Raw genomic sequence first — 21,956 nt, forward strand, 5'->3', positions numbered from 1 at the left:
AAGGTTTTTTTATAAGAGAGATTCAGCTGCTGTGAAAGATTGTGGATAGAGAGTTCCTTGCGATTATAAACTTGTTCATTTCGTAGCCTCTAGATAAAGTCTAGAATTAGACCCGAAAAGACTTTGAAAGGGTGTCCTTCCTGGGAGGTAAGACTGAGTTTTTTCTGAGAGTATAAAATAATCTGAAACCAATCCTTCATTGAATTTATCGCCAGGGAATATAGATTTAGAGGCCATCTACTACAAGTCCAAAGAATTCTGATTATGGGACATTCAATGAATAGGTGCAAGAGAGTCTCTTCTTTTAAGGCGCTCTTTTGTTGGCAAAATATCTTAAAGTATCTTCCATAAGAGAAGCTTGTGTCAGTCATGAATCTTGAGTTTCCAAATTTTCCCCCATGGTATATCCGGGATTGTTTCTCTAAAGTAGTTTGCGATAGTTGATGCTAGATGGTGGGCACTTTTAATTGAGAAAATCTCATTTTGGGTTTTAGTCCAAATAGCACAATCACGCGGCTTGGTTGGATATGGGTAGAGGAATTTTAAGAATTTCCTTTATGCTTTCTTGTTGGAATAGGGAAGTTAACAATGGGAGATTCCAGGATTTATCATTCTGAATGATCAGGTCTGAGACCTTGAGGGTAGTCGGGAAATCAGCTGTGTGGGTGAGGGGGTAAGGTTTAAAATTTTCCAGAGTTGTGATCTAGTCAATCTCACAGACAAACCATTTGTAATTTTGAAACAAGTACCTTTTTCCAAGAGTAGTCTTGTCTTTAGAATTCCTTTTCAGAAACTCGAGTCAATTACCTTTTTAGTTGCTAATTCGAAGACGTTTGATTTCTAATATTTCTTGGATAGAAGTTTGTGCCAAATATTGTTGCTTAGTTGGCTCATTTCCCATCATGTCTTCGCTATCAAGACCACATTCATATTTTCCATCAGTCTTAATCCCAGTCCACCATCTTTTTTTGGTTGGCAAATAGATTTCCATGATTTTAGACAAAACTTGTGCTTTTGGTTGTTTGATTTTCCCCACCATAAATTTTTAAAGCTAGTGTTCAGCTTGTTGCAAATTGATTTTGGTAGCATATGCGTTAACATTTGATATGTTGAGATGGCATTGCTACTGATTTGATGAGCATCGTTCTACCAACTTGAGAGAGCATTTTTGACTTCCAACCATCCAGCCTTATATTGATTTTCCCCATCAAATCTTTGTAGTCCTCTTTCCTGGATCGATCAAAAGTTGTCAGCATTCTCAAATATTTTATTTTAGAGGAGGACTCTTTGTATAACATATTCTTTGGAATTACTTTTCTTATTGCTTGACTAGTATTTTGAGTAATGTAGATAAAGGATTTGCTTTGATTGATGCGCTGGCCAAACCAAGCTTGATATTTCTCTAGAATATTATTGATCGCCTGAATCGACCTTCCTTTTGATTTTGCAAATATAATTAAATCATCTGCGAAAAGAATGTGAGATATTGTGGGGCTATCTCTGCTAATTTTAATACCTTTCAATTTTTTTAGTTCTTCTAATCTTGCCAATAGCTTTTAAAGTACCTTCGTACATAGGATGAATAGAAAGGGTGAGATGGGATCACCTTGTCAATGACCCCTTTGTACCTTGAAGAGGCCTTTTGGAGATCCATTTATGAGGATAGAGAAAGAAGCCATAGAAATGCATTCTTTAATGAGATTTATCCAAGTAGAGTTGAAACCCAAAGCTCTCGTAACAATATCAAGAAAGTCTTATTCAATAAAGTCGAAAGCCTTTTCCATGTCTAGCTTTAAAGCTATCTGACCTTTTTTCCCCTTGTGATGCTTTAGGTGATGAAACATCTCATGAGTTATTATAGAATTTTCTTTGATATTGTGACTAGGAACAAAAGCCGTTTGGAATGGTGAAATTATAAATGGAAGGGATTTTCTCAACCTGTTTGCCAAAATTTTTGTGATAATTTTATAAATAACATTTGTTAGGTTTATTGGTCGAAAATGCTGAGGTGAAACGGGGTTTGCTATTTATGAGATGAGGGCTACATGGGTGTGATTTATTTGTTTAAGAAGTTTCCCACTTCTAAAGAAATTATGAATCGCCGCAACAACATATTTTTTTATAATATGCCAGTAATGTTTGTAGAAAATAGTTGTCATCTCGTTTGGTCCTGGTGCTTTATGATTTGGAATTTGTTTGAGTGCACTAAGAATTTCCCCTTCCGAAGGCATGGCTATTAGGAGATTATTTTCATCCTCTGAAATCTGTCTTTCGAAAATATTTTCAAAGTGCTCTGGGAAGATGGGAGTTGTAGAGGTATAAATGGATTTAAAATGATCTATGAAGGTAGATTCAATGATATCTTGATCCATTGTCCAATTACCTGGGCTTAGCTTGATTGTGTCGATCTCATTTCTTCTTCGGCGAATAGTCGTTGACAGATGATAAAACTTTGTATTTAGATCAGTTGTAGTGTGCCAGGTGATTCTTGATTTTTGTCGCCAAAGAGTTTCTTCATTTTTTAGTTGTTCTTGGAGCTTGTAATTGAGAAACTTCTCCCTCTGTAGGCTCCATTGATTCGATGTATTACTCTGGAGATTGCTTATCTTTGTCTCAAGGTGCTGGATGTTGGTCTGAATCTTCCCAAAGTGGTTTTTATTCCAGAGCTTGAGTGCTTTTTTTTTGTTTCCTTGATTTTATTACACTGAATAAAAAAGCAGGGTTCCCATATAAATGATGATTCCATACCTCTTGAATTATAACATTGCTGAGTGGCTCTTGAGTCTATAATTCCTCCAATTTGAAAGGAGATAGATTCTTCCTTATCTTCATAGTATTAAGCAAGAGGGGATTATAATCAGAGGTTGAAGAAATAATATGTTGAACGGTGGCATTTGGGAAGAGTAGGCGCCAATTTGCATTGGCTATACCACGGTCCAAACGTTCTCTAATCATTGCCTTTCCCAATCAGTTATTTGTCCAAGTGAAGATAGGTCCAGAGAACCCAATATCGATGAGGCCATGAGAATCCATTAAACTTTGTAAGCCACCTATGGATGATGATGTTAGTGGTCTGCCACCATATTTATCATGTTGGCCTAACAAATCGTTGAAATCACTTGTGCAGAGCCACGGACCATTAAATGAGGTGTGAGTTGAATCCATATGAGTCCAGAATTTTGCTTTTTGTTGCCATTGTGTTAAAGCATAAACAAAAGTTGCTAACTAAGGATTATTGAGAGGATCATAATAAACCAAAACAGAAATAGCATTAGCATTAATATGAACTGGTTCGATATCTACACCCGGTCTCCATAATAACAAAAGGCCTCATTTTTTTCCCAACGCTGGGACGTGTACAAAAAGTTGGAAACCCAGTCTATTTACAATAGTAGAGGTGCTATCATCAGACACCATGGTTTCCGACAAAAAGATTATATCCGGACTAAAATTATTTATAAAAGCCCTTAAACTTCTGATTACCTTAAGGTGGGCTAGACCTCTGCAATTCCAAATCAGGGATTTCATGGGAGAACTGGAGGCATGGTAGGGCCTGCCTCGTCAGCTTTCTTGGATTTTTCGAGTAGTGATGCCTTGGATGAAGCCCTGGTATATGGCTTTGATCTTACAGTTTCCTTTGATTTTTTAACCTTACCAAATGATGCTCCTCTTGATTTGATAGACAATAACAAACCAGCCGCTTCTTTTTCCTCATCTCCAGCTTTTTTAAAAATGCTGTCTGTCTTTGGATTATCAACCTCAAGTATTTTTTGCACTTTTGTTCTTGGTGGATTAGAGCCTTGGTCAGATAGAGGTGCCGCCCTTTTGATAGGGATTAGTGAAGTTGAGTTTTTCGAAGTACTTGCTTGAGAAACCACTGGTAGCGAGGACTCAACAGAATTTATGACTTTGAATTTGTCGAATGAGCACTTAGGACAACTGGGTGATAAGTGATAGAAGGCACAAAATTTAATTGTTTTGGTTTTGGGTCCAACAGGCTTAAGGCATTGAAAGGTGGACCAGACTTCCATTTATTATTATGGGCCATACCTTCTTGTGGGCTTTTCGAGTTCACTTCCGTCTCTCTTGGGTCCTGTAGAGAATGACCAACCAAACTATTCGTTGAGTTATTGGCCACCAATGAGATGCCAGTCAAATTAGTTTGCATAAATATTTCAGCTTTTGTCTTCAACCAGCTAGAAACCCATTCTTCAGTGTATGTAGATGGAGAGAGGATGAAGTTCTTCGAGTCCGTCCCCTTGAGGTTACTACAGAGTACTTGTTGAGAGATTGATTGAGAACTATGTGTCACTTGAGTGATTGATGGATCATAGTTTGGTGGAAGAGAGTTAACATCCGAAGTGAATGAGAAGGTTTTGATTGTTGGAGAACCATTTATTGCAGTTTGAGGGCCACTGTAGTATATATTAGTATTAGTTATATACTAGTTATAGCTATATAATATATTAGACTATATAATAATATTAATATTAGACTTTTAGTATAAATATATATTAGTATTAGTTATAGTGATATAGTATAATTATATTAGTAAGTATAACTATAGGCTATATTAGACTATTAGTATTAGTATATATATATTATTGATAATATTAGACTATAGTATATATATTATTGATAATAATATAGTGATAGTATTAGTATAGTAATTTATTATTTAGTATAGTGATTTATATACAAATTTATACATAGACTTAAAATATATTACTAATAGTAATATAGTATTAGACTCTAGTATTTAGTTATAAACTTATAGTGATTTAGTATAACTATATTACTATAAGTATAACTATAGTCTATATTATATATTAGTATTAGTTATAAACTTATAGTAATTTAGTATAGCTATATAATAGTATTAATATTATACTGTTAGTAAAGTTATATATTAGTATTAGTTATAAACTTATATATTAGTACAACTATATAATATATTAGACTATATATAATATAATTTAATATATATTTTTATGTTTGAAGCATATGATCAATTAAATTTTCATTTTTAAGATTAAACTTTTATTTTCTAAATTATATAACATTATCTTATATATAATTATATTAATAATATATGATCAAACATATTACAAATGTTCAATTTTAAGATTAACATTTTATGTTATAACTTAAAATTTATAAATTATAATATGAAATTATTTCATATATGATATATAATTATATATATTATATATACAACTTTCACATATAATTATATATTATATTTAAAACTTATATATAAAAAGATATTTTGTATAATATTAATTTTGTATAAAATTTTTATATAAAATATTAATTTATATATATATATATTTCCCCAACCGGTCCAGCCTGGAAAATTGTAAAATTGGAACTGGACCGGTCCTGGTTGGTTTCCCTAATACATGAACGGGTTCCGGACCGGACCGGTGTAAAACTGAAAAAACCGGTTCAATCCGGTCCGGTCCGGACTAATTTTTCAGTGTAAATTTACACTCCTAGTTGCATACTTGCACCATAGCACTTTGAGGTTTTCAACAGTGGTTTGGTTTTCGAACTTAATGTATAAATGCAAATTCAGTTTTTGTTTTTTTGTTTTTTCGGGTGTTTATAAGATGTTTATTTTGTTGACATTTTTATTAACCATTTTAGAACTTATTTAATAATCAAATAATTATTTCTTTTATTAAAAATAATTTTAATTTTTACAAAATAAAGTTGTAAAAAAATTATCAAATTCTTTTTTATATTACTCCAATTTTTAATTTCGGGAAATTTACAATGAAGTATTTTTAAATCTTGTCTTACAATGAATAGAAGATTAAAAAAAATTGTAAAATAAAATCTTGCAATATATTTCTAGATATTCTTCTTTTTTATTTTATTTTGTAATCATGCAATTGATGTGACATTTAAGTATAATAAAAGGCTATTTGAAATATTACATAAATTTACGTGCAAAAATGATAAAAATACAAGCCATAAAAATGATAAAAATACAAGCCATTTTTATATTTTTTTATAATTTTATTTTATATGAATGTCATTTATAATAATGTTTTAATAACGTTTTTATAATTTTTTAGTAACAATATCTTATTTTTCTATAGACTAACACTAAGACTCCGTTTGGATATAGAAATGATTTCATCTCATCTCATTTTATTATTATAATTTTTTTAAATTCTCACACAAAATATAATAAATAATTAAATTTTTTTAAATCTCAAACAATAATAATGTTAAAAAATAATATTCTAATAATATTTTATTCAATTTTTAACTTTCATATAAAACCTTCTTATTTTATTTCACTATCCAAACATGGCTTAATGCTGTCTCTTTTGCAGTGGGTCACAGGAATCAGGATATAATGTAAGTCTAAAATGTGAAAATCGATGCCTTTATATTATGAATTGAGGTGATAATAATGCAAAGATGCCTTGGATTTTTTATTTTTTTATTTTTAACCTTTTCAGCAATGCCAACATCAAGGTGGCTAGTTGAATTTAATCTAGAAAAAATAATAGTTTTGCTCTAGAATATTGAAATTTCATTGACACTAATCTTAACCTCATGGAGTAGCCAAAACTTCAACAAAAAGCTGTTTAGAAAAAGAGTAGTGGTAGGTTACCACCCAACAATGACCGTTGGGCGTGCCACCTAGTATAAATTTATCTTTTTATTTTTTCTTTCTGTAACACCCTTTATTTTAGTGTATTTTTATTGAATGATTATTTTTATTTTATTCAAAATTTATTCTCTTATTTTTAAATTATTGGATTTTTAATTGGGTTATTTTTAGGATTTTTAATTTGGTGAAAATTAATTTTTTATGTGCTTTCTTAATATTTATTTATTGTTGTGCATTTAAATTATTTTTCATATTTAATTATTTACTGTGGGATTTAATTATTTCAATTTGACTTTACCATTACGTTTAAATTATTTTATTTAACTTGTGGTTTTGAAATCGTTTCCGTTGGATCATTTTTGTGACCCAAGTTATGAGGATTGGACCTCATTTTTTTTTCCTCTATTTTTCTTTTCCTCCTTTTCTTTTCTCTTTCTTTTCTTTTTCCCGCTTATTTCTCCTTCGGACATCTCCCGCGCGACCCAGCCCGCTCTCCCTCTCTCCCGTGCGTCCGTCGCGCCGCCATGACCGTCACCGCCCACCCCATTTGGTTCCCCAGCCGCCGGTGACCTTACCCCACCAACCTCACCTCCATCCGTGCCGCCGTAAACCACCACCAGCTCTTTAAAGCCGCGGCGTCACTTTCGCTCCAGCGCCGCCGTCGCACCACCATTGGCCACCATCTTCACACCACATCATCCTCGACCTCTTGGCAACCCATTGGACCCAACCCCACCTCCGATCCGCCACTGGTGAAGCTCCACCATCCACATTTTCGATTTGAGTATTTTGGTCTTCTACCACCCCTTGTGCCGCCACCCACGGCCAACCTTCACCACCACTAGCTTCACCAACCTCCCTAGACCCTACTCTATCAATTTTTGGTCTTCGTTGAAAAGTGGGCATCTGTGACCCACAATCACAGTGTATTTTACACTGTTCTGTAGCTGTTTTTCCACTTCTTGCAGCTTCGTGATCCTTCAGAAATTGCTTTATAGCGCTGTAAGTATTTCTCCAAAGAATTCTTGTGAATTTAATGTATTTTTGCACTAACACATTTCACTGTATTTGATCTGTTGATTGGTTTTGCCGGACTGAGTCCGAGGAGTACGGGGGTCGGATGGTTTGGTGATTGGAATTGTTTGGTTGGATTGATTGGGTTGGTTATTGATGGTTGTGGATTAGAGTTGGTACATGTGCATTTCATGATTTCATGCATGATCATGTTTGTAAAGGAAACTAGGTTTTCGTGTATTGCATCATGTTCATTTGTTTATTGAAAATTGGGTTTTCATGTGATATGATTTATTGGGTGCGTGTGTATCACGAACCCCAAGCCGTGATGGGGTATTATCTCGGTGGAGTTCCTCTGGTTACTCGGGAGCGGAATATACTGAGTAACGTCCCCTGGATTGTCGCTTGGCGACAATGGGATCGGACGAGAAATTCATGCCGACTCCGTGGTCCTTCTGCTGGCGGGGACTAGAGGATGCTTGGCTACGTACGCGCTGGGAGCGGAACTGGGCATCGCTCGTTGTGTAGTGGATGTTTTCCCACGTACGTGTTGGGCGCGGAAGTGGGCATCGCTACGAAGCCAGGGTGTGCTGATGACCCATAGGGGAGATCATGGTGCATACATTAAAAATAGACTGTTTTCTGGGAAAATAGCGTGTGTTGGATTTTGTGTAAACCATTTTCTGGAAAAATGTTTTACGGATTATTTTTGGGCCAATTGGGATTTTGGCGTGTGTTGGAAAATAATCATTTTAGGGAAAAATGATGTTTTGAGGAAAAATGCATATTTCTTCATATGCATACATGTTGGTTGCATTAATGCATTTTTATTCCTGAGGATTATTTGGGTTATACTTACCTGCGGTACCATTCTGTGGTAACGCAGATTTTGATGCAGATGAGGAGGAGGAGGGCGAGCCTGAGGAGACGGCTCCGCCCGAGGAGTGATCTGAGATCACTGGCTTTGTTTTTTTATTTTACTTATTGGTATTTTGGGACATGTGTTAAACTTTATTTTGGATGACTGTATAACTACTTTTTAAACCTTATTGATGTTTAGATTGTGTTTAAATTCTGGTACTTAGTAGACTTAATTATCCGCTGCGTTGTTATTGTACACTGTCGCATGTACACACACTTGGCACTTTTGTTGGGATGTGTGACCGTGTTGTCATCATCCCGACGTCTCGATTCCCGTGTTTTCCTTACATGGGGGTCGGGGGCGCCACACTTTCTTTTTCTTTTCATATTTTTTTAACATATTTAAATATATATTTTTTAAAATACCAATACACTAAAAGTTATTTTTTTAATTAAATAAAAATAAATAAAATACATGAACGGTCAAAATGAGGAGGCAAACTCAGACAGTATACTAACATTTCTCTTAGAAAAATAGAAAAATGATTTTAATAACAATTGTATCAAATCTCCACCAGATTCGATACCAGTAATCAATAATAGTGATTGAACCATACTGCAAATTTAGTCTACAAAATGTAGAAGATGGGAAAATTGACAAAACTAACTCTTAGGGGTTGGTTCAAGTGGTAATGACCTTGGTTTTGGTAGTATATTCCCTCTAGATTTAAGGTTCAAATCCTCTTGGATGTAAATAATTTTTATAGGCTCTCGAATTTGGAGAACTTTTCCTTTAATTACCTGAGGTACGCTTGTAAAAAATTCATTACCGAAAGTCTGTGTACCTCCAAGATTAGTCGAGACTTTGTTTTCAAACACATACTGCCAATAAAAAAAGATTAACAAAACTTTGCCAAAATCAGAAGACTACAAGACAGAAAAACCAAGATCAGAAAATAAAAAATTGGACCAAATACAAAGTTTTTGTCAGTCATAGTGGAAGAGATACAAGGGTTTTGTACATATACAAATACTCATAAATCACAAAGCAATAATCAATGGAAAAAGTATACAAGGATATACATAGCCCTGTCCTTTCGATTTGAAATCCATCCAACGGTCAGAAATTCCCCCAAAGACAAAAGTTAATCCTAAATCATATTCTTTGTAAAATAAAATAAAATGACTGAAATTAGTAACAGCAAAGAAGGATAATTTTGGCCGTTGTATTTCATATTTTCGCTTAAAAACTCTAGGCTAGGAATTTCGAAACTTAAAACTCGTTGACAAATATATTAACGGCTACAATAATCAAAGCAAAGGATACATAGAGTAAGAGTAGGGATGTTTCCTGCTCATGCGGGGGTGGAATCGACCCTTCCCCGCACCCCGCCCCTAGGATGCCGGAGCAGGGTCCCCCACCTCGGTAGTAGGGGTAGTGGCAAACCCCTCATCCACCACGCATCTTGTCCACTCCAGTAGTATCCTTGGCCCACTAAATCTAGAAATTATTCATGGACTAAAAAATGATAAAAAACACATTTTTAGATATAAATTGTAAATTGTAAATTTATAAATATGACCATAATTTAAAAATCAATGACATAATTTTTAAATTTATTAGTGCATATTTTGTGTAATTTATCCTAATGTAACTCTTGTATTAGGATAAATTATTGCGCAGAGACTCTTGTATTACCTTGGCAATTATTACGCAGGGATGAGAGGATAGATTATTGTGGAAACATGCAGGAAATTCCATTTTTATTGTCAGCTCTTATTATAAAACACTAACTTGCCATTGTGTCAACCAATTCTCTTAGAAGTATATTTGGAGATCCAAGATGCCTAGCAAAGTTGTTTTTGTTTTTTTTTTATTGGTGTCCTTTGGAAAGATATTAATAATAGATAATTTGAGAAAATACAGTATAATTTATTTAGACCGGTGCTATTTGTATAAAAAGATGGTAAATCTATTGATAAGTTGTTTCTACATTATGAGGTGGCCAAGATTTTTTGAGATGAGATTTTCTATAAGTCGGGTATTGCTTGGGTGATGCCTAAGGGAATGGTGGATCTCTTGGTTTGTTGAAAATGATTTATGTGCAGCCACCATATTGCTACTATTTGAAAGATGATTCCTTATGTTTGATGGGAATGAATGAGCGGTGTTTTGATAATAGAGAACGATCATTGGGAGAAGTTAGAGAGTTTTTCTTTGTAACTCTATGTATTTGGGTGAATGTTCGGGGGATAATCTACATAATTTTCTTTTAGCTTTTCCTAGCTCCTACTTCCTAACGTGTATTTACGTGTTTTCGCTTGAATATTACTTGTCAAGAAAAATATTAATATTACCGATACAAGATGCTTAACCTTAAAAAATTAATTGCAATTAACGTCCCAGAGAGTATTTTTGGTGATCGTGATAAACACACATGGGCCAGTGAAACCAATGTTAGAAGGCGAAAGCTCGTCTCCATTCCATGTTCCTCCACCATGCACGCAAAACGCTCCTTCTAGTCTCGGCACGCTCATGCAAATCGAAACAAAACCATGCCCAGATTCTCTTGTTCTGTAGTACCACGTCATGCACTCACTCCAACTCAAATCTGCTTACCATTTGCTCCAGTGCCCAGTCACTTCGCCAAACCAAGCAAGCCCACGCCTCTGCTCTTCTCAATGGCTTGCTTCCACGCAGTGTCTCTCTCTGTGCCTCCCTCATGCTCAGCTACTCCAATTCCGGAGACTCCACTGCCTCTCGCTATCTCTTCGAGCAGACCGTTGAGCACTCCTGCACTGCCTTCTTGTGGAACACGCTTATCCGGGCTAATACAATCGCTAAGGTATATGATGGGTTTGAGACTTATAATCGGATGGTTAGGACCGGTGTTCGGCCCGATGATCATACCTTCCCTTTCGTTCTCAAGGTGTGTTCAGACTTTTTAGATCTCAGGAAGGGAATGGAGACTCATGGGTTTGTGTTCAAGCTGGGTTTTGACATGGATGTCTTTGTTGGGAATACCCTCTTGCTGTTATATGGAAACTGTGGGGATTTGAGATATGCAAGGAGAGTGTTTGATGAAATGCCTGAAAGGGATGCAGTGTCGTGGAATACTATAATTGGGGTGTTTTCGGTTAATTGCTGTTACGTGGAGGCGCTCAATCTTTTCAAAGAAATGAATTTTGGGTCTGGGTTTAGGCCGAATTTAGTTGGCGTTGTTAATGTGTTGCCGGTTTGTGCTGGGCTTGGAGATGCGGTCATGGCAAGTCTTATTCATTGTTACGTCGTGAAGGTTGGTCTGGATCTTCACGTCACCATTGGTAATGCTATGGTTGACGCATATGGAAAATGTGGGAATGTGAAGGCTTCAGAGCAAGTTTTCTATCAAATGGTTGAAAGGAATGAAGTTTCTTGGAATGCGATCATCACTAGTCTTGCTTTCACAAAGCTTAATGAGGATGCTTTGGGGATATTCAGGTTGATGATTGATTCAGGGGTTAAACCAAACTCTTTTACCATCTCTAGTATGCTACCTGTATTGGTCGAACTAGAAATTTTCAAAGCTGGAAGAGAGATTCATGGTTTCTGTACAAGGAAGGGTATTGAGTCTGATGTTTTTATTGCCAACTCATTGATTGATATGTATGCAAAGTCAGGCTGTACAACTAAGGCATCCAACGTGTTCTATAATATTGATGAAAAGAATGTTGTCTCTTGGAATGCCATGGTTGCTAATTTCGCTCAAAATAGGCTTGAGTTGGCTGCCCTAGGACTAGTAAGAGAAATGCAAGCTCAGGGTGAAACTCCTAACTCTGTCACGTTCACTAATGTTCTTCCAGCTTGTGCACGGCTGGGTTCTCTTCTTCCTGGGAAAGAAATCCATGCAAGGACTATTCGCATGGGATCTGCCTATGATTTATTTGTGTCCAATGCTCTGACAGACATGTATGCAAAATGTGGCTACCCAAATCTTGCTCGAAATGTCTTTAACATCTCCCTCAGAGATGAAGTGTCTTACAATATACTAATTGTAGGATATTCTCAAACTAGTGATTGCGCAGAATCTCTGAGCTTGTTTTCAGAAATGATGCTTAGAGGTATGATGCATGATATTGTCTCCTTTGTTGGTGTTATATCAGCTTGTGCAAATCTAGCCGCAATCAAGCAAGGCAAAGAGATCCATGGATTATTAGTAAGAAAGCTTTTACATGTTCAGCTCTTTGTCGCGAACTCACTGTTGGACTTTTATACCAAATGCGGAAGAATTGATACTGCTAGTAAGGTCTTTGACCAGATCCAGAAAAAGGATGTAGCCTCTTGGAATACTATGATTTTGGGTTATGGAATGCTAGGTGAGTTGGACACTGCGATCAATCTTTTTGAAGCGATGAGGGTAGATGGTGTAGAATATGATTCCGTTTCGTATATTGCAGTTTTGTCAGCTTGTAGTCATGGAGGGCTTGTCGACAAGGGGAAGAAGTACTTTGAGGAAATGCAGGCTCAAAATATCAAACCAACGCAGATGCATTATGCTTGTATGGTCGATCTCCTTGGCCGAGCTGGCCTAATGGAAGAAGCAGTGGATATCATTAAAGGCCTGCAAATTGTGCCAGATGCCAATGTCTGGGGAGCTCTGCTTGGGGCATGCCGAATCCATGGGAATGTAGAGTTGGCATGTTGGGCAGCAGAGCATCTGTTCAAGTTGAAGCCTCAGCACTGTGGGTACTACATTCTTCTTTCGAACATGTATGCAGAAGCTGGGAGATGGGATGAGGCAAACAGGATTAGGGAGCTGATGAAGTCAAGGGGAGTGAAGAAGAATCCCGGTTGTAGTTGGGTTCAAATTCGTGACAAGGTGCATACTTTTGTAGTTGGGGAGAGAATAGAGGGATTAGATTCAGATATTTGGCTTGCAGAAAGCAGTTGATTTGTTTTATCATTTGAGATTCAGTTTGAGGGTTCACCCTAAGAAGATGGGATATGACATTTGAGGGACAACTATGGATAGTTGAGCTATTCAGGTATATGTTACCTTCGTCTCACATCTTAGTAACCCTTAGAGGTTCACCTTCACCACTTTAATGCGGACATGGATGCCTTGTGAAACCGTGAAAGGTGAGGCGAGATATTCTACAGTTGAAGCAACAATGCGAAACAGAAAGGGAAGTACTGAGAAGCAACAGATAAGGAATGTTGCTCAACACTCAGTTATGCTGGAGGTTAAATATTTCTAGAATCCAGCTTATACAGGCAGTTCTTAAAGTTTTTGAATGATGATTTCGGTTGGACTTTGGCGATACAAACATCAAAACCAGTTGAAAACATGGACTAAACAGAGAGACGTGAGAAGGTTGTTATGAATGAATTGTAGTTTAGTGCGATATCCATTTGAAGATTTTCTTGGAAATCGAAAATAAAATGATTTTTCCAATATCAATAAAGTCGGGTATTATTTTTGTTTTTCTTTAAGTCTACGGTTAGGAAAGACGTGCATTTTACTACAAGTACTTTGTTACAAATGGATAAAGGACACCATGCCCAACCAGGGGTATGCAAAAATCTCTTTTAACTCCAGCTTAATTTCATTTTTCGTTCTGCTGGGCTGTAGCAGTCTACTGTTTTCTCCCAACTCTAAGTGATAAACGGGGGGAAAATGTGTTAAGTGCACAAAGGAAGAGCAACATATCTCCCCCCAAGTTAAGAAAAACCTAATGAAAATCACCTTGCAACCACAGCCAAACCCCACATACAAATCCTCAAAGTTCACAAGGGAGCCACCTCAATCACCAAATGGTGTAGCATTAAGAATACTAGTATCTGATTTCTAGTGAATTTGAAAGCACATATTCGAAGAATTATATTATCCTCCATCGCAATCATCTAAATGAAAACTCAAAGCAAAACATGGATACCTATTGAATTCAATATAACCTCAAAGCAAACCTCAGGTAGTACCAAAACAAATGCATGTATTTATGAATTAATCATCAATCACCAATCAAGATATGACATGGTGAATATATAGTGGGTTATATACCTGCAATTGCAGGAGGGTTTCGTATGGAGAATCTTAATGATTTCGGGAAGAAGCTTGGCAACGATTGGAGAAGAGGGCCACGATTTGCAAATATTTCGTATGGAGAAGAGGAAGGAGACGATTTCGTGAGGAAAAGGGCGACGATTGTAGAATCTGGCGGCAATTCGAGGGTTTTCGTATAGAAAAGAGGGCAACGATTTTGAATGGAAAAGAGGAATGTTCAGGCGAAAGAGGTGAACGGTTCACTTGTTACTAAACGTAAGGTGTGGGGTGTGAAATGAAAAACCGGTTGATGTGAAATTTCTCAGGAAATATTTATCATGAGATGCAACATTTGACAGAAAAAGAGTAGATCAAACTCAAGCAGAAACTTGATTTTAAGCTTAGAGTCTATATTTTCCCCCCGATCAATCGTGAGTACTGACTGCCTTAGATATTTCTTATGGCCAATGACAAAAACAGACCTTTTTTTTTTTTTTTTTCCATTTATAAATATGATGTGATGAATGGAGTTAGTTTTCATAAGAGCTAATAATACAACACATTCTACACTTTACGAGCCAAGGTCCTCTGCTTTGTTGCATGCTGGACTACTTTATCCTCCACAGGAAGGCCTTTCCGTCGTCTCACAGCATCGATGAGCTTCCTGGCTGTATTTGGAGGCACACTAGACCCATCTCCAAACTCTTCAATTTCCTCCTCTGTTTTGGGTATAAAGAAAGGATCCTCAGGAAGTGCTTCCCAGTGACTAAGCACGAGAAGAGCACTAGCAGCTCCAGAAGTCCATCTTCTAAGCTCATCTGCAAAGCCAAAGCTTTCAGAAACTGGCACATATGCATGCACAGTGAACAGTGGTGAACCTTCCTGCATTATTTCCTTGCTCACCCGGGCCCGTCTTCGACCAAGCACTGCATACATGGGACCTAAATGTTCGGGAGGGGTGTTCAACTCACAAAAGTACATGGCTTCCACGAGTCTTGGCTTCTTCTGAAGCACAGCCGCCCTACAAGCATCTTTGACAGCTGCAATAACCTGCCCTGTGAAGATGCCATGCTGCTCAGGTTGTTGGTGAGAAGTTTCAGACTCATCGGCCTGCCCACAAAATGGTGAAATGTAAGCCTCAACAACAAATGCCAAACCCCACATGGGTTCATCACATAAGGGTCCGGCTGCTGTAGCAAGTTGAAACCCAGATACAACACTACTCTCAAGACGCTCTGCTTCCATTGATAATACTTGAGTTGCTTCTGAAGATGTCTCAGCAGCTGGGCCACCATCAATAGAATCACCCACGAAGCCCAATCTCTCTGATACATAGGAGGAACCATGTATAAGAACAGAGTTGTCGGCACCCTTTCTTTTGAAATCTGGGACAAAAAGGAAATTTGGACCAATATGCCTAGGCCCGAGTGCCCAAATTCTCCTGAGAAGCTTTAGCCACTTCGCTCTACTTTTGTCAGCCCGTTCCTTGTCAATCTCAGTCATTGACAAAATATCTTTATCCACCGCATCCATTATGCGTTTCTTAAGCACTTCAATTGGATTCTCATCTTCTACAATGCTTGGTCTCAGAGTTTCCAAACTTTTGTTGGTTTGCCCAGACTTAGATCCAACAATATTTGCAAGCAAATCCGAACTTTCATCAAGCACCTTAGTTAAAGCAGGTGGAAGCTTCATGATATGCACCCGAACTACACATCTACCATTTGGTGTTGTCTTCTCAACATACTCCAATCCCCCATTGAAAGATTTCAAATTCTCTGGCATGTGCGTCACCTCTCCCTCGATGGTCTCTTTGTAGGACACAAGAGGTGGAGAGACTTCCAAGCTTACTTTCGCAAACCTCTCTTTCAAATCCTTTATGCATCTTTCCAGATGAACTTCTCCTGCAGCAGCCAGTACATGCTCGCCCCTAGCAGAAAAAGTAACCTCTACAAATGGGTCTGCCCGATTCAGAAGCTTTAAACCTTTCAAAACTGCACCAATATCTGCTGGATCAGACGGTTCAATTGCAACTCTGAGAGTTGGTGCAACCTGGAATATCATACTTGAGAAAGGCCAGCAGTTCTTTGTGGATGACAGAGTTGCACTTTTCAGTATGTGCTGACCAAGGCCTCGAATTGCCACAACATTCCCTGCCTTCACAGAAGCCACTGGTTTTAAGCCTTGACCCATCATTAGATACAAGGATTGCAACTCAGCCTCCTGCACATGCTTCTGCATTGATTCCCCTTTTAATGGATCATATAAAGCCGAAAGCACAAAAACCCTCTGTCCCAAATAAAGGACTCCACTGAAGACCCTAGCAAATGCAAGGAAACACTCACTTGACTCCCCCTCTCCGCTTTCTTCACCTGGACCATATATAATCATTCCATGTGAATCCCTTGGGAGCATTTTCAATGGAACAGCAAACATCTTGGAAACAAAAGTGACACAAGGAGCTTCATGCCTCGAATCACAAGCCTCGATGGATTTTCTTACCAGTTCAGCCTCTGCAAGCACAATGGAATCAACCTGATCATCGAGGAGCTCTCTCTTAGGCAGCAAACGTGAAATACGAAATGACTGTGCTGCAATAGGGTCTGGCATACACTTAATCACCATAGATAATATTGCATCAGACAGAGGAAGCCAACGGCTCATAACAGATTGAAGCACAACCTTTTGATCCTTGTTCTGAAGGTCACGAGCCGGCACAGACAAATTAAATGACTTGATCACTTTCTCCAGCATCGCTTTGTCCCCATCAGCATCCAAAGCCGCCTGGTAAACCTGCCAAAGCGGTTCAAGCACAAACTGAACAAACATAGGCCTTGCCTTATTTCCTCCACCAATTGCCTTCTTTCCCAAAATCATCTTTGTCTTCGGATTGAAATACCGAGGACCCCACAAAGCTTTCTGCAATGCAGCAGCACTTGCCCCAAGCTTTGAAGCATAGAACTCAGCAAACTCATGAATTCCAAAACCCCACCCATCCAAGGCACATACAAAAGCTACATTCCCCTTCTGGGGTTGAAACGTATCCTCCTCATCATCCTCCACAAACTCACTACTCTCCTCATCACCCGTGTCCCCTGACTGCCCTGCAAGCACCGCATCAACATCAGACAAATACTTCTCCGACTTATACCCGCTAACAATCCCATTAACCTCATGAACAATCCTTGACAACCGGGTATAGGCCTCCATTGGACTCAACCTCAACTCAAAAATCAATCTATCAATCTTGTTAAGTACCAAACATGGCGATAGCTTCTCTATCCAGCATTGCCTCAAAACAGCATGGGTTTGAATATGGACGCCCTCGACAGCGTCGACCAATATCAAGGCTCCATCACTTAGTCTAGCGGCAGTGGACACCTCACTACAGAAGTCCATATGGCCGGGGGAGTCTATAAGGTTAATAGAATGGTTCTTGTAGTGAAGAGCAATGGAGGAGCTCTTCATAGTGATGGCACGCCTTTGTTCCTCGTCTAGATAGTCCATAAAACGCAGGCGGCCCGCTAGCTTAGGGTGGAGCACGCCGCCACCCGAAGCAGCGATCAAATGGTCGGCAAGTGTTGTTTTGCCGTGATCAACGTGTGCCAGTATGCATATGTTTCGGATTTTCCGAGTCTCGGAATCGGGATCAGAACCAGATTCACCCATTTACTTTTGTCTTCCCGAGTTTCTTCTGAAAATCAAATTCAGGGTCCTACTTTTCCCGAGGATTGAACAAAAAACATAACAAATTCACATAAACGAAATTTTCAGCGAATTGAACTCCTGCGTAATTAAAAATCACGAAATTGGAATTGTGTCCAACACAAAATCTTAATACCTTGAGCTCGGAGAGTTTTTCTGCCCCTCTCTCTCTCTGCAACACTGTTTTGCGGAGAAATTGCCCTGCTCCGTAGCCGTAGGGTTGCTACAGAATCCGAATCCCATTTTTGGTTGGTGAGTACCTACGGGATCCGAACCGGCTCATATATTATATATATAGTAGGGCTTTGTGCCCCATTCGATTAGAAGGAAAAAATAAAAAAAAGTAGAAACAATGATTTTGTTAGAAAGCAATTGTAAGTGTGCAAGTGCCGTGCAGTCATTATAAAAAAATGAATAAATATAGGACCTACATAAAAAGAAATAATTTTTTTAATAGCAGGCTCCACTCTTTTTCAAAACGACTGTACGGTACTTGCACATTCCACGACTATATGTAGCATTAATCTTGTTAAAACCCGTTTTGATATTGATTTGAGTTGAATTGAAAGAAGTTGAATTTTTTATAAATAATAGTGAGTTGAGATAATAAAGTGAATTTTGTAGGATTCATTTAAGATGAGTTAAATGTATTAAGATGTTAAAATGAGTTTAAATATATTTATGATAAATTAAAAAGGTTACGAGCTTCACGTGTAAAGAGGTTTTGAGTTGATATGAATTTAGTGATTTGAAAATTAGATATTTAAATATTAGACTCATCTTAAAATTAAACTGAATTGATCTCAATTTAATTCAAATTCTAAACCGGGACTTAATAAAGCCTTCTCTTGATCTTTATCATGTATCTAGTTCTATTATTTTTGGAAAAATAAAATTTTGTGTCTTTCAATTAACAAGTTTTTATAATCTGCACCCTAAATTACCAAAATTGACACTTTACAATTTCAAACTACCAAAATGTTTAATTGTACACTCTCTATTAAGATCTAACCCTCTATTGTGTCATATTACTTATTTAACTACATTTCTCTTCAGAATTTATTAGAAAGAAAAATTATATTATAAGTCGCTATAGATAATACATAGTAAATATTTACACGATATAATTTGATTTGAAAGAAATTTTTTTAAATATAAATATTATAAATTAAATCTTACCATTTAAGTGACGTAAATAATATACTCTACATATCAACTTAAAAAAGAATAACTCAATTTTAAAACCTTATGTGGTAAAATAGACTCCCTCATACTAAATTATTCATAACAAAGTTAATGCTAGGTACAAATTTAAAATAAACAAGACACGAACAAGCCCTTCATTAAAATAAAATAAAAAAAAAAAGATCTCATTAAAAAATAAAAGGTTTTTTTTACACTTTTTCATGATAAATTTTAATTATGTAAATAATCTATACAAAATTTGTACAACTTGTTAACCTTTTCAAAATGATTCTACGTCGATTTGGGATCACAGGACATCCTGTCAGAAGGGGCACTCTTCTCTTTATTGGCTTCAGATGCATAGATGCTTAGAGCATTCTCATCCGATTCCCTAAATTTTTTTCTAAATTTTAGCTAAAAAGGACACTCCCTATAATTTTATCCTAAATTTTACTCATTTTTAAAAATCCTTCTACATCCCATTCCCTATCCTTTTTCTATTCTATTAAAATAATATTCTTCTATTATTTCTTTATTACTTTTTTCTCTCACTTCCATTTTCAAATTTCACTACTTAATATTTTTTCTTATGTTTTGAACTATTATTATAGTGAATATTTTAAATAAAAATTTAAATTATTTTTTTAAGGGTTTAATAATATTTTTAAAATTATTATTTTTATATTTTAGTAATTATTTAAATTATTTTTAAAAATATTATTTAAAAGTATAATAAATATGAGTATAAGAAAAAATGTAGTTGATTGAAAAAAAAATTTATTTTATTTATTTAAATAAAATATTAATAAAAAATGATTTAGGGGATGAATAGTGGTTCCCTATATTTAGGGAACTACTGTTCATTTCCTAAATCAAAATCCTAAAATAGGGAATGAGATGGGAGGGAGTTTTTGAGCTTTTCCCTAAAATTTTTCCTATAATTTAGAGATAATAGTGTTTTAGGCATCCTAACGAGGATGCTCTTAGAAGTGCATAACACTAATCTCTGATAAGAGAAAGGTGCTGTCCACTTCCTTATCATCCTTAATATATGCTTAATCCTTCCCATCATAATGAATATGATGACGCTGTCCTGCTTTATAACGATCCGGTTTAATAATTTTAAAATCGAAATATTAATAATTTTTATTAAACTTAAATTATATTTAATAAAAAATATTAAATTTGTCGATGAGTGATAAATTATTAAAATTGATTAAAAATTTTAATTAAGTTTAATAACTAAATTAAATTTCATTTATTATTTATTGAAAGAGTTATAATTATTTTAGAATTTAAATATCGGCTATTATAAATTTATTTCAATTTAAAATCACCACTGATTAAAATTTCTTACACAATTTCAGTCGCTCCCAATGTTATATTAAATGAATTACTAGAGTATATCTTTAATTTCAAACATATTAGGATTACAATTCTAGAATGCTCTTCACCTTAAAATTCCTAAACCTAATCCATATCATCCTATAAATAGAGTTTTATGCACTATACGTGCACTTACCTCTTCAAGCCTAGGCCTTTTTTCTTTCATTCATTCATTCTCTTTTTTTTTTTGTCAAATGACTATGACCTGATTGGCATAATCTCCAACCTCCAAAATAGAGGTTTGGAGTTTGAAACCCCCTCTTCCAAATAAATAAATAAATAAATAAAGTCTCGGCTTTTTGTTTTTAGCTCTCTTTTTACCTTCGACATATTGTAACCTCATCTCCCCCACCATGAAACATGGCAAGGCCACCATGATCGAATTTGTGTCAAAAATTTTAAGAAGCAACATTATAAGGTAAGTAGTTTGATCATAAATTAGGATTAGTATACGTTAACCAGTTATATATATTATTATTAAAGTCAGTTCTTTGGAAGATAATGTTTACGGACCACGCATGTCATGATATTTGCAAGCACGTCATTCATCATGTTTCATTTCGCATATTATAGTTATGTATGTATTATGTATCTCACGTTTAAACATCTAAGAGCATTAGCATTGGTCTATGCCTATGCATATGTAAAATCACTTCTTTTGCATAACCACTTTGTCATTCAAACAAAATTTTCACATTGACTTATGCATATTTGAGACAAAATAATAATATTATTTTATTATTATTAATTTGTTGGTAAAATTAAAATTTTTTTTATATATATTTTACAATTAGCATCCACTACTTACATTTGACATTAATAATACAAACGCAATAATAAAAAATATAATTTTTTATCTATTATATTAAAAATATAAAAAAATGAAAAAAAATATATATAATATATTATAATAATAAAATAAATGTGCATGTGAATGTTTGTTGTGTTATTGAAGGAGATAGAAAATGAAATGATTGTGAGAGAGAGAGTGAGAGGAAAGAGAAATAATGATTAAAATATATTTTATAGAGTGAATAATAGTTATTCAAATTTAGATAAGCACTGTTCATAGCTAACTAAATATTTGGATATACATAAGTCAATGTAGAAAATTTTAGAGTCATATTATGTAAATATGATTTTGCATATAT

At 35.8% G+C, this 21,956-nt stretch overlaps 2 protein-coding genes across 3 annotated transcripts; one reads left to right on the top strand and one right to left on the bottom strand.

Moving 5' to 3' along the window:
* Window positions 1-10,922: 10,922 nt before the first annotated feature.
* LOC109000609 (putative pentatricopeptide repeat-containing protein At1g69350, mitochondrial) lies at window positions 10,923-13,950 on the top strand. Of its 2 annotated transcripts, XM_018977558.2 has the most exons (2): window positions 10,923-12,862; window positions 12,944-13,950. In XM_018977558.2, exons 1-2 carry the CDS (start codon window positions 10,993-10,995, stop codon window positions 13,435-13,437), a joined length of 2,364 nt encoding a protein of 787 aa, XP_018833103.2. In that variant the 5' UTR covers window positions 10,923-10,992; the 3' UTR covers window positions 13,438-13,950. The 2 variants fall into 2 exon arrangements, with proteins under 2 accessions (XP_018833103.2, XP_035540877.1); XM_035684984.1 differs by having other exon boundaries at window positions 10,923-13,950.
* Window positions 13,951-14,587: 637 nt separating this feature from the next.
* LOC109000608 (elongation factor-like GTPase 1) lies at window positions 14,588-18,496 on the bottom strand. Its single transcript, XM_018977556.2, has 2 exons — window positions 18,371-18,496; window positions 14,588-18,244 (listed from the first exon to the last, which is right to left on the bottom strand). The coding sequence occupies exon 2, from the start codon at window positions 18,196-18,198 to the stop codon at window positions 15,094-15,096; it is 3,105 nt and encodes a 1,034-aa protein (XP_018833101.1). The 5' UTR covers window positions 18,199-18,244; window positions 18,371-18,496; the 3' UTR covers window positions 14,588-15,093.
* Between the last annotated feature and the right edge of the window lie 3,460 nt (window positions 18,497-21,956).

This window comes from Juglans regia, chromosome 14 (assembly GCF_001411555.2).
Source record: "Juglans regia cultivar Chandler chromosome 14, Walnut 2.0, whole genome shotgun sequence".
NCBI lineage: Eukaryota > Viridiplantae > Streptophyta > Magnoliopsida > Fagales > Juglandaceae > Juglans > Juglans regia.

Excerpts from the sequence above, each read along its gene's own strand:
- LOC109000609 (XM_035684984.1), top strand. The coding sequence starts at position 10,993 with ATGTTCCTCCACCATGCACGCAAAACGCTCCTTCTAGTCTCGGCACGC.
- LOC109000608 (XM_018977556.2), bottom strand. The coding sequence starts at position 18,198 with ATGGGTGAATCTGGTTCTGATCCCGATTCCGAGACTCGGAAAATCCGA.